The sequence below is a fragment of the Eupeodes corollae genome, chromosome X, assembly GCF_945859685.1.
Source record: "Eupeodes corollae chromosome X, idEupCoro1.1, whole genome shotgun sequence".
Classification (NCBI taxonomy): domain Eukaryota; kingdom Metazoa; phylum Arthropoda; class Insecta; order Diptera; family Syrphidae; genus Eupeodes; species Eupeodes corollae.
The window spans coordinates 2,587,120-2,599,340 of NC_079150.1; the positions used below are offsets into that span (position 1 = coordinate 2,587,120).

A 12,221-nucleotide genomic window follows, 5' to 3' on the forward strand; every position below is an offset into this window, starting at 1 on the left:
TATTTTTCTTAAGGGAACAGAAAAATACAACCCACTAATTTCTTAAATAATATGAGTAGTGAAGATTCGGAAATAACTTCGTTTCGTGGATTTTTTAATTAAACAAATTTTAAGACGACTTTGATAACTCATACGATAAAATGCATACAGCTTTAATTTCACAATCACTTGTGAATCCCAATTTCCTTATTAAGATAAAAAAACGAATTTTCAAGCCCGAAAAGTCGACTAATTTCGAGTTTCAAAGAAATCTAACCAAAAGAAAAGAAATTCACAATATTTAAAGATTGTTCAAAAATTTTAAGTTTAACTTCTGTAATAGAAAATTTTACATTCATTATAAGTTCTTATTACGGTTTTTGACGAATTTTTATAATAAAGAGCGCCAAGGGTGTCATTCATGAGTGATTGTAAAGATACCTAGCTCACGTAATAACTGCTTAATTGTCTTGTAAAATATTAAATCTTGTAAACCATCGTAGTCAAAATTTTGGAATAAACTATCAAAATTTACAAATAAATATATTTTTTTATTAAATAAAACATTACTTAACCTTAGAAAACGCCCTGGCTTTTTGGTTGTATCATGTAAATCACCCTGTGATTATTTTATAATGAAGATAAAGATAAAAAGGGGTTCACTTATTTTATAATACTCAGACTTGTTTTGTTGAAAGATCGCTTTAAATAATATAACAAAAAAAATATAATTTTCTGATTTATTCGATATTATAATTGGCTAACTTGATTTGAATAAAAGTTTATTGGTGACAACTTGTCAACAAAATCGTCGGTAACATTAAAAAGATAAAAAAAATGTCAAATTGTATGTTTTCTTTTAATTGTTGAACACGATGAATCAAATTTAATAAATTGAAATATATTAATCTCAATCCTTAAGAGAAACAGAAGAGGGCTGAATATGTTGTATTTTTTATTTAATTTGAATACAAAATCCGGGTTCTATGATTATAAATTATTTAATTTATTATAAAAAAAATGAAGTCCTTATTCCAAATTCTTTTAAAAGTGAAATTTGTTTCATTTTCATTGTAAACATTTTTTCAATTTACTTTTATATCTTTACTTTATTTTAGCAGCCAGGACAAAATAATAACAATAACAGTAACACTGGTAATGGAAGCAATAGCGGTGCTGCTGGTGGTGGACTTGTAGGTGGTGGAACATCTGCTGCAGCTGCTAAAAACCAACTCGAACAGTTGAACACAATGCGTGAGGCTTTGTTTTCCCAAGATGGCTGGGGTTGCCAACATGTTAATCAAGATACAAATTGGGAAGTTCCCAGCTCACCAGAACCAACAAACAAAGACCCATCGGCCGGACCACCCATATGGAAACCAAATATTAATAATGGCACCGATTTGTGGGAATCTAATTTACGAAATGGTGGTCAACCACCACCACAACCAGTACAAAAAACTCCATGGGGTCACACCCCTTCGACAAATTTAGGTGGCACGTGGGGTGAAGATGATGATGGCACCGATACTAGTAATGTTTGGACTGGTGCACCAGCAAACCAGGCCGGCCCACAATGGGGTCAAACGAGTGGGGGCCCTGGGACCGGAGGTTTGTGTTTTCTTGTTTACTTACATTTCTGTTTAAAAATACAATTTTTATTTAGGCAGCAGTAATACTGGAGCTACTACTACAAATGCATGGGGTGATCCACGTGATATGAGACCTTGCCCCATTGATATCCGCAATGTTGATCCAAGGGAACTACGCACACCTAATACGGACCCACGTGATATGAGGGGAATGATTGACCCCCGCGATCCCATACGCGGTGATCCACGAGGAATATCGGGCCGCCTAAATGGCACATCAGAAATGTGGGGGCAACACCATCCAATTCCACCACATGGGCAAATACCACTTAACAAAATGGTGGCAACAGCTTCAGCGGCTGTGCAACCTGTTGCGACTGGAGCCAGCACAAATACCCAATGGGGATCAGCACAATCAGTAGTAGGACCGAAGGATATGACAGCTGTAATGGGAAGCGGTGCCGGCAATACAGGTATAGCAAGCAGCCAAGGTGGCGGGAAACAACCGACCGGATGGGAAGAACCATCGCCTCCTCCGCAACGACGAAATATACCAAATTATGACGATGGTACGTCTTTGTGGGGACAACAATCTCGCGTACCTGGTGGTGGCTCTCACTGGAAGGATATGTCCGATCCAATGTCACGAAACCATCTCATTCGCGGAGCTATTGGCAACCCGAATGTAGTTGGTGGTAACGGAGGTGGAAGTAATGCGGGTGTCAATAACTCTGTGGGTGTTGGTGGCCCAGTAAGTGGTAATCCTGGTAGCACTAATTCAGCACCCATGAACAGCGGTGGTGGTCCACCAGGTCGACTTGGTGGAGTTCCAGCAGTAGGTCCACAATTGAAACCTGACAGCACAATGTGGGTGCATCCAGCAGCGGCGGCTGCGGCTGCAGCAGCTGCAGCAGCAGCCGCAGTGGCTGCCAATACTCCTCGAAACAATGGGGCTTGGGGTGACGATCATAACACAGGTTCCGGTCCTAATTGGGGCGATGACAAAGCTCCTGGTATGGCCAACTTAAGTGGTGCCGGTGGTGGATCATGGAATGATAGCACAGCCGCAGCAGCTTGGAACAAAAATCAAAACAAAATCTCAGTCGCCGGCGGTGGTGTGGGCCAAGGCGGATGGGGTGATTCGAATGACATTGGAAATGAATGGGGCGCCCATAACATTGCCAAACCACAAGCTAAACTCGTCGGGCTAAATAGCGATATGATCAAATCGAGCAAGCAATATCGAATGTTGGTTGAGACGGGCTTCAAAAAAGAAGACGTTGAACGTGCACTAATAGCAACGAATCTTAATGTCGAAGAAGCTGCTGAAATTCTAAACTCTCGTGCTAATGCAATAGAATCATGGCGAAGACATGATGAATCAATGGCACTTGGTGGCTTTGATCATTCCAATTCGGGTGGCTTCCCAGGACGCTTTCCTTCAGCTAATCCACAACCGTCAATGCCATTCCCACCTGTCAGGGTAAGCTTAATATTATGGTAATTTGTATAAACTCTTTTTTACGGAATTAACCTTATAGAATACTAATATACTAAGCAATATGGGAGGAAATAACGTCGGGGGTAATCCAAATTTAGCAGCTCTCAACAACATTCAACCACTGCAGGTTCAAAAATACTTAAACCAAAGTGGGCCGCATAATGTAGCTGGACCACAATCGACAGCTGTGGCTGCTTTTGGTTCAAATGCTGCAGCAGCAGCTGCTGCTGCCGCCGCAGCTTCACATAATTCGGGCCAACCAACAGCTCAGCAATTACGTATGCTTGTACAGCAAATTCAACTTGCTGTTCAAAGTGGTTACTTGTCGAGCCAAATATTAAATCAACCCCTTGCACCGGCAACTTTAGTATTATTGAATCAATTACTAAGCAATATTAAGGTAAATTATTAGAAAATTTGGTGATTGACTATCACTCATTAAGCCGTTTACTTTTGCAGCATCTCCAAGGAGCTCAAGCGTCCTTAGGTCGAGGCAATAATGCAAGTAACATGCAAATAAATGTAACAGTTGCAAAATATAAGCAACAAATATCAAATCTTCAAAGCCAAATTAATGCACAGCAAGCAGTTTATGTTAAACAACAGCAGCCTCAACAACAATCACAACAACAACCACATCCAGCTGCTACTCATGTTACAGGTGCAAATGTAGAATATCTTAGAGGACAACATGATGCCATAAGTGCTCTTCAAGGAAATTTTTCAGAAATGAATTTAAACAAAGTAAGTAAAATTCGTTTTTTATTTCTGTACAAATTTTATTTTAATTTTTTTCAAAAATATACAAGCCTGGAGGATATCAAGGTGCTCCTAACCAACAGTCCAGATTAAATCAATGGAAGCTTCCAGTATTAGAAAAAGATGTCCCATCTGAAAGTACTGATTTTTCACGTGCACCAGGTGCTACAGCTAAACCGAGTATTTCGTCATCAGCTGCAAATAATATGGGATCCCTTGGATTACAAGGAGATGGGTAAAATTTCTTGCATATATTTTTTTTAATAATAGTAATATTAATTCACATTTACATTCAAATTAACATAAGAACCTGGTCAACGGGACGGAATATTGGCGATGGATGGCCTGATTCAACAAATGATAATGAGAATAAAGACTGGCCAGTTGCTCAACCTTCAGCTGCAACTGCTTTTACTGATTTAGTTCCAGAGTTTGAACCCGGAAAGCCGTGGAAGGTTTGTTCATCTTATTGTATATTTTAATGTTTGCTTACATTTTAAATGTTGTATCATTCTTGCATGAAAAAAGGGCTCGCAAATCAAGAGTATAGAAGATGACCCAAGTATAACTCCTGGTAGTGTAGCTAGATCTCCATTGTCTATTAATCCGACGCCAAAAGAAGCTGATATTTTTGCAAATACAAGCAAAAATTCTCCGACTGATTTACCACCATTAAGTTTAACATCATCAACATGGAGTTTTAATCCTTCAACTAGTAATCAAAATTTTCCAAGGTAAGTCGGTTTATTTTATTTTGTAAAAATATATATGTTAATGTATATTGGATATTTCTTTTTGTCTATGTCTAGTTGGTCAGATAATGTTTCACAGCAATCAGAATTATGGCCTATGAATAAATCTTCTCGTGGTCCACCGCCAGGCTTAGGTACAAATAAAACTAGTGGAGGTGTTAATGTATCTGTTGCCTCTGTAACTAATCCATCCGCTGTAACTGGTAGCTCAAATGGTTGGATAGGAAGTGGTTTAGGTGGCCGTGTTCCAAGTTCTAATTCAAATTGGACAACTACAAATTCCAGTTGGAATTCAAATTGGCTGCTATTAAAAAATTTAACAACTCAAGTAAGTTAAAATGTGTATATATTAGTGATAAATTCTGTCTTAAACATAAAGCTATTGAACAATATTGATGTTTTATTATGCAAAGATGCTTCTACCACATATTTAAGTGAATTGTAATGGAGAGGAATAATAATGATGAAAGAATTTAAATTGCATTCCGAATCTAATTTGATTAAAACTCTTAGTTTTAAAAATTGACAAAAATAAATAATAATTACTGTTTTCCTTTTAAATAGATCGATGGTTCGACACTACGTACCTTGTGCATGCAACATGGTCCTCTTATAAATTTCCATTTGTATTTGAATCAAGGAATTGCCTTATGTAAATATGCAACTAGAGAAGAAGCAAACAAAGCACAAATGACATTAAATAATTGTGTTCTTGGCAATACAACAATATGCGCCGAATCACCAAACGAAACGGAAGTTCAGAGTATTTTACAACATTTACCGCCATCTGTTGGTCAAGCCAATGTCCCAGTTAGTGGGGTATCTGTGAGTGGTGGTGGTAGTAATTCTGGCAATGGTGGTGTTGTTGGAGGTGGCAACGGTGTATCATCGAATGTTGCCAATGTAGTTGGTGGTGTCAATAATTCTGGACCAAACGGGCCCGGAAATAATAATAATGGCAATAATTCTGGCGTTGGTGGTGGAAACGGCACTAATAATCCCCAAAACTCAGGAAATAATTCAGGTGGAGGTAGCAGCGGCGGTGTAGTGTCGAGCGGTGGAAATGGTAGCAATTCAGCATGGCGACAACAAAATCCACAAAATCAATCTAGGCCGACAGGTAGGGAAACTGATTTTGAGTACATAAAGAATTACGTACGTTCTATTGTTGAAGACTGAGTTTTCTTATTTTAAATAAATAATACAACAAAAAACGCATATATATATACACACAAGTGTAATATTTATGTGTTTGTCAAAAAAAAAAACAATACATTCATACGAAAACTGATTTTTGCACTTCCTTTTTCGTCGCGTTAAAAATTCATTATATTTATACATATTAGCATATTCTATTAAAATCTATGAATTTAACTGTGAATTATTCTATGAATTAAACTTTTCAAAAAAAACGCCTTTTTTAAATGTATCTCAATTCGATACTCAATAAAATAAACAAATTAGAATGAGTTAAAAAGAGGATCAGTCACTTTAAATTTTAATTAATAAATATATAAACACTGCATGTATTTAAACCCAGAAATATTTGCATATGAAAAAATAGTTTAAAATTTATATTTATTATTAGTGTTAGCTTTTATTATTATAATGTAGATTTACGTATTCCGGAATAAGCAGTGGTAATATTCCCTGTTTTTCACATTGTAAAATCGCGATATATTTTTATAGTGATTCATTATTTTTTGGATGGTTACAAATATGAAGCTTCGATAAAAATTGCAGATGATATCCTTACTGTCTCCTTGTAGTATTCAATTTATTTAATTCTTATTGATCTCTTGATCCACTTATTTTATTTGTTTTATCGATTTAAAAGCCCTCAGATTCTATAAATGTATCCATATATCGTAGAAACCTGCTGAAGCGAAAAGAATTTTGTGTTGGTTTCACATCCACAATCGTTAACGAAAACAGCAGAACATTTTCTGGTACACAAAAAAAAAGAACATACAATTTTGATATTAATTAATGTACTGGGTAGATCAATTGCAAGAGACAGAAATAAATGTTCCAAGGCTTTTCGATTTTTACTTCATCAAATCATAGCTATCATCACGCTGACTGTCACCTTGTCATTAAAAAACCTAAGGGTGCGATTTTAAATAATACTTTGGTTAGCTCTGGCTGATTTAATAGTATCTTAATTTTCAGTTTTGAAAAAATGCTTTTCTGTTAGATAGAGAGTACTATTCAAATAATTTTATCTGTTTCAAAATGTATTTTTAAAAATGATAAAATAGATTGAAGATCATATTTTGAAAAAAAGATTCAAAAGAAATCATGTCAAAAAGCAAATTATTTTGTGACTTGAATATGGGTTTGGTATTTTATTTATAAGATCACTAATTCAGGAAAAAATCTCGAATTCTATTGAGTGTCGAGGAAGGAAAATAAGCATTGCCTTCTGTGAGAAATCAAAATTTCCTTCCTTTCCTCTGTCTCATTTAAGCTTTTTCTAGATTATTTGTTTTTCCTCATATATCGCACAAATGAATTACTGCAGTATTTTGTTTATTTTACGTTGTAAAAACGTCCCTATTGATCGGGTTCGGAGTGATTCTCTCCAAAAATGACTTTAATGTTGAAACACTAATCCATTTGTTTAACTTACTTCTTTTCCAATAGTATTCCACAAAAATATTATAAATTTGAAACAAGTGTTCTAGATATTTATTTAATGTACTCTTCTCTTTAAGAACTTTTTGCTGTGAAGTTTACGCTATGTTTCCTTACTTTTACTATTTATGGTTTTTCCAGTTTGTTTAATTTAAAGTATATAATACAAGAATAAGTTTTGCGTTTCTTCTTAAAACAATTCCTTATTGTAAGTTTTTACAATTATATTTATACAGATCATTATTTTTTATGAAACAATTATTATTATTCTTGAACATTGCTTAATTTTACAATGATGTTCATTAAAAAACACGCTATTTTCATCAACTATTATTTTAAATACTCCTTCATTAATTATATTTTTTTGTTACCAATTTATTTAAAACATAACTTTAAATGTTTGAAAATAGGGGAATTTTCTTAGATATTTTCAATAAAGCAATGTTTTTAAATTTAAAAAAACTGGTACTCAAAAGATTAATCATCATGAACATTAGTCAAAATAAGAGGAACATTTCTTAATTTTTGATTTTGCTTAAGTAAAGCTAAAGCGTTTTCTTCAATAAAGAATTTTTTGAATACACAATAGATGCAATTAATGTATAAAGGGGTTATACATATTAATATTAATATTGTTAAACACAGTGCGAGTGTTGGAATTTAGCAGAGAGATACAAAGAAAGACATAAAGTTTTGTAATCAAAATGGAAAGGAAAAACCGATTTGGGTAAATTAATCCTAATTTTTGGTTTACGACTGAAAAAAGAATCTCTTTACTTGGGTAAACTGATTGGCAATCTTAGAAGCAGAAATGGAAATAACATTGCTTATATAAATGTCGATAAACATCGAAAGATATGAAACATCGCGGCGGTATTTAAGTGATACATGGGACTTCCAACAAGAAGAACTTTTGAAGAAAAGTGGTACTTGGAAAAAATAATAAATTAACAAAAAGAATAAATACTACAAAGGTTCGCAACATTTAATCAAGCTGTTTGGGCCAGTCTATTATAAAGACTGCATAAAAAGGACTCTAAGATCTTGAGAACCAATACAACTTTCTAAAAATCACAAATTAAAAAGCATAAACAAGAAAGTGAACAATAAAACTCAATTAATTCATTTTAGTTTCGACTTAGCAAAGCAATACTAATAAACGTTAAGCTTTGTTCCTATTATTTTGGCCATAACTACATGTAAAAAGACACACAAAATATTTTTATTTTAAATTATAAATCTCTGGCAATTTGTTTTTTTGTATTTAAATGAAACTACGGACGGGAAAATTCATAAAGATTTTATGTTTGATTTGGCGTTCGAAGATATGAACCGTTTGATTGAAATACTTACATATATTAATAAGAGTATATGAAAACCATAGTACTTTCATGATAGAAAAGTGCGGCATCTACATATTGTTTGTCTAACGTCTACTAGAGACATTATTTTCAGCTGGGAGACTTACTAATCATGAGAATCCGAAACAAACGAAAATGGAAAGACTTGAGTTAACGGGAGTCTGAGTGAATAAGAAAAACACTTTTGTTTTAAGGAATACAATAACGAAAGGGTATCTAAAAAACTGTAGTAGTAGATGAACTACAATTTCGTGTAGGTATTTTGTATGGTTGCGTGAGATTTTTATTTTTGATGATTGGGTTATTATATTAGAAAATAATAATTTGAATTTATTAGGTAACTGTTTAAATAATTTAAAAAATGTTGATATCCTAATGGCCTTATATTTTTTTCAAAGAAGTTCAAATTAGCAAAGTCAAGTAAAGATGATTTTTCGATAATAATGCGATTGAAAGAAGGATTTTTAAAATTTTGAGATATTATAACCAAATAAAACAGTTTGTTTCATGTTTTATTTTTTTAACATTCAAAAAGAAATAAAACAAATATAAATTAGAAAGACTTCTACCCTCTTTGAATCATCGCCTATTTTAGAAAAGATTTACGTCTACACCAATCTTGTCCCATTTTTACGGTATTTTCACGGTTAGTGCTAATTACATCAACTTAATTTTTTGAATTGCATAAACATACGTTTTATGCCTTTGCCCTAGTCTTAAATATCTAAATTCTAGCCAATTCATGTTTGCAAACTCAAAATAAAAGTTTTGAATCATGTTCTAAAATAATATTGACGAATGATCCTGCATGTATCCATTTGGAATTTTGTAGATAACCAAATTACGATTAGTCATTTGACTTTTTTAATTTTTTTTTTAAATTGATTTTTAAAATTACTGCTTACTATATTCTCAATAACCAAATTAGGGGCAAATCCAAACCTAATAGAGTGATTATGAAGTCGGATTCAATCTTAGGCTATAAACATGGCCATGTCATAAAAGTCAGTTACGAAATATTATGGCTCAACTTTCCTGTATTCAATTGAAAAAGATAATTTACACAAACGCTAGCTCAAATCCTATAGTGTCCCCAAACAGCAGGGTTAAATCCGAAAAAGAAAAAAACTGTTTGTAACAGTGTGTCCTCGCCTTAATATTTTAAATCTGTCCTATTGAGACTCCACCTTAACTGTACAAACAAATCTGAATGATAGTTGTACTTCTGTAATGGAAAGTCACTCCAATAGCATGGAAATGTGTTATATAATTCAAGCAAAAAAGACATACCTTTCCACTTGAGAAATCTTCCTAGAAATCTTACAAAGAAAAACAACCAAAAATACACAATACCAACAATCTGCGATGCAATAAAAAATAATTACTTTGCGTAGGTACACATCTGTTCGTGTGCTAAGACAACCTTGTGTAGAAATAAACACAGTTCAAAAAATTGTGTCAATTCAGCTAAGCACTTGACGCAGCCATAGCTATCATCCCCCTTTTTATAAACGATATATATGCATATTATTTTTACTTCCATGTACTCATGTAAACAAAAAAACATTCTTGGGTTTGTATCCCGTATTTTGTGTATTTTTTGTCGCGCCAAAAGTTTCTGCTTATGATAGTACTATGGTTTTCATATACAGGGTTCCAACTTCACCAACTTTGATGAATCTTGGATGTAAATATAAACAATTTAAAAAACAAAAAAAAAACACACATTGTTATTCTAACTTTTTCTATCAAGCCTCAATTAGTTTCAAATTAAGTTTTTCAAATATCTAAAATCGCAAACTAGGTGTTAAGAATAAATGACAACTAGACATTTCTATGATAAGGGTAGCATTGATCATTTTTTGTATTCCCGCTTCAAATTCGAAACTAAATGTTTATTTTACTGTCTAATCGTCCTCGATTATATTGTAGTTTATTTGTGGGTAATGATAGGAAACTTACTTGAATTGTGAATATATCCAAATTAACCATGAATTCCCAATTCTTCTGTAGGATTCTATTATAAAACCAGTGATTGTTTCATAAAGTTTGTACTTAATTATTTATAAACTTAACTTTCTTTCAAGTTTATTTTTAAAGCAAATTATGTGGGTTCTGTTTACTCAAACATATAAATAAAAAAATAAATTGGGTGGAGAAACAGACCGTTGAGTGACCATTGTGTGCGAGTACTGTTATCAGCGATAGAGGGGACCCACTGTTTTAAGCCGAATTCGAATGGCTAATTTAAGAAAGCACTTTTCATGACAAGAGAATTTGTCAAGTCCTCGCAAGAAGCAGTGCCCGTGAAAAAACATGGGAAGGGATCGAACCACAGACCTCTGGTATGACAATCCAACGCACTAACCATCATGCCACGGGTGCTACTCAAACATATACCAAACACAAATATAATAGTTCACGCCGATCAAATTAATGGTTTAGTTGTTCGATAAGTGATTTTTTTTTAAATATTGTTTCTTTTCTCCTTCCATGTTTTAAATATTCATTAATATACAATTCAGGGAACAATGTTAAACCACAATAACAATTAGCTCAGCAAACAAAAACTAACTATAACCAACGAAATTGTCGATATGAAAGTTGATTTTACACTAAAAACGGATGTTCTAAAATCATCTCTTTTGATGTTTAAATAGGAACCTATATTTGCCAGAGGTGGCGCTTATGAATTAGCACGAATAAAATTAATATGAATACTTCAAAAGCTTCTTGTAACTTACCACCGAGTCAAGCTTCATTGTTTTGTCTTCTAGTTATATATACAAGTACTTTTATTAAGTTTTTTTTGTTTGTGTAATTAAATATAAAATTATAGCTTATGTGAGTTGTTACAATTATATAAATTTAAAATATATGTCATTATTTGAAGAAATATAATAAAGACACAATTTTAAATTTCATTTGTTTTTATTCTTTTTTAGAATAGCAAGAAAATAAGCTATTATAAAATATATATTTTTTTAATTTTATAAATATAATGATGATAATAGAAAAATGTAACAAATAACTTTTCTTCAATATTTTTGTTTAAGTATTTGGGGTAGCAAATCGAAAAACTCTGTGAATAACCGCTTCGAATCGATAATCTCAGTTGAGATCTAAGATTAAGTTTAGTTTCTCCGTAAAACGCATAACTTTGATTGTATCTTTTATTAATTGAAGAATAGTATTTAAGTAAACTTGGACTGCAGTACATTTCAAGTATCAAGTGCCTGCTACTGGGTACTTGGAAATCACCAATACCAATACAGTTTCAAGTACATTTACTAGGCACTGCAATACTAGTATTTTTTAAATACTTTTACCAAGCGCTGGTACTGGTATTGTAAAAATATAATATCACTACTTGGTACTTAAAAATCATAAGAAGCAGTACGTTTTCAAAACTTCCTTAAATTACTTTTACTGGGTACAACAATACTTTCAAGTACTGTTACTGAGTGCGATGATACTGTCAAATACATTTTCAAGTATTTTAGGACTTTTTAAATCGTTACGGGACTTTCAGAATCACTTAGGGTAGTTAGAAATTTAATAACATAACCAATTTGAAAACAAACTGAATATTTAAACTGCTATAGAAAAATAACCTAGATTTACTTTTGTAAAATTTTGA

The 12,221-nt window shown here is 33.0% G+C and overlaps 1 protein-coding gene across 13 annotated transcripts in view; it reads left to right on the forward strand.

The window, feature by feature from the left end:
• Positions 1–12,221, forward strand: part of LOC129953288 (protein Gawky) — a 33,604-nt gene that overhangs the window by 17,028 nt on the left and 4,355 nt on the right. For 11 of the 13 annotated variants that reach the window (XM_056066320.1, XM_056066316.1, XM_056066318.1 and 8 more), the window contains 9 exons: positions 1,098–1,590; positions 1,646–3,054; positions 3,113–3,472; positions 3,532–3,816; positions 3,882–4,066; positions 4,139–4,286; positions 4,360–4,565; positions 4,641–4,911; positions 5,148–5,703. In XM_056066320.1, coding sequence (XP_055922295.1) covers positions 1,098–1,590; positions 1,646–3,054; positions 3,113–3,472; positions 3,532–3,816; positions 3,882–4,066; positions 4,139–4,286; positions 4,360–4,565; positions 4,641–4,911; positions 5,148–5,703 — 3,913 coding nt within the window. The remainder of the gene's footprint in view (positions 1–1,097; positions 1,591–1,645; positions 3,055–3,112; positions 3,473–3,531; positions 3,817–3,881; positions 4,067–4,138; positions 4,287–4,359; positions 4,566–4,640; positions 4,912–5,147; positions 5,704–12,221) is intronic. The other 2 variants (XM_056066326.1, XM_056066328.1) reach the window with 1 other exon arrangement.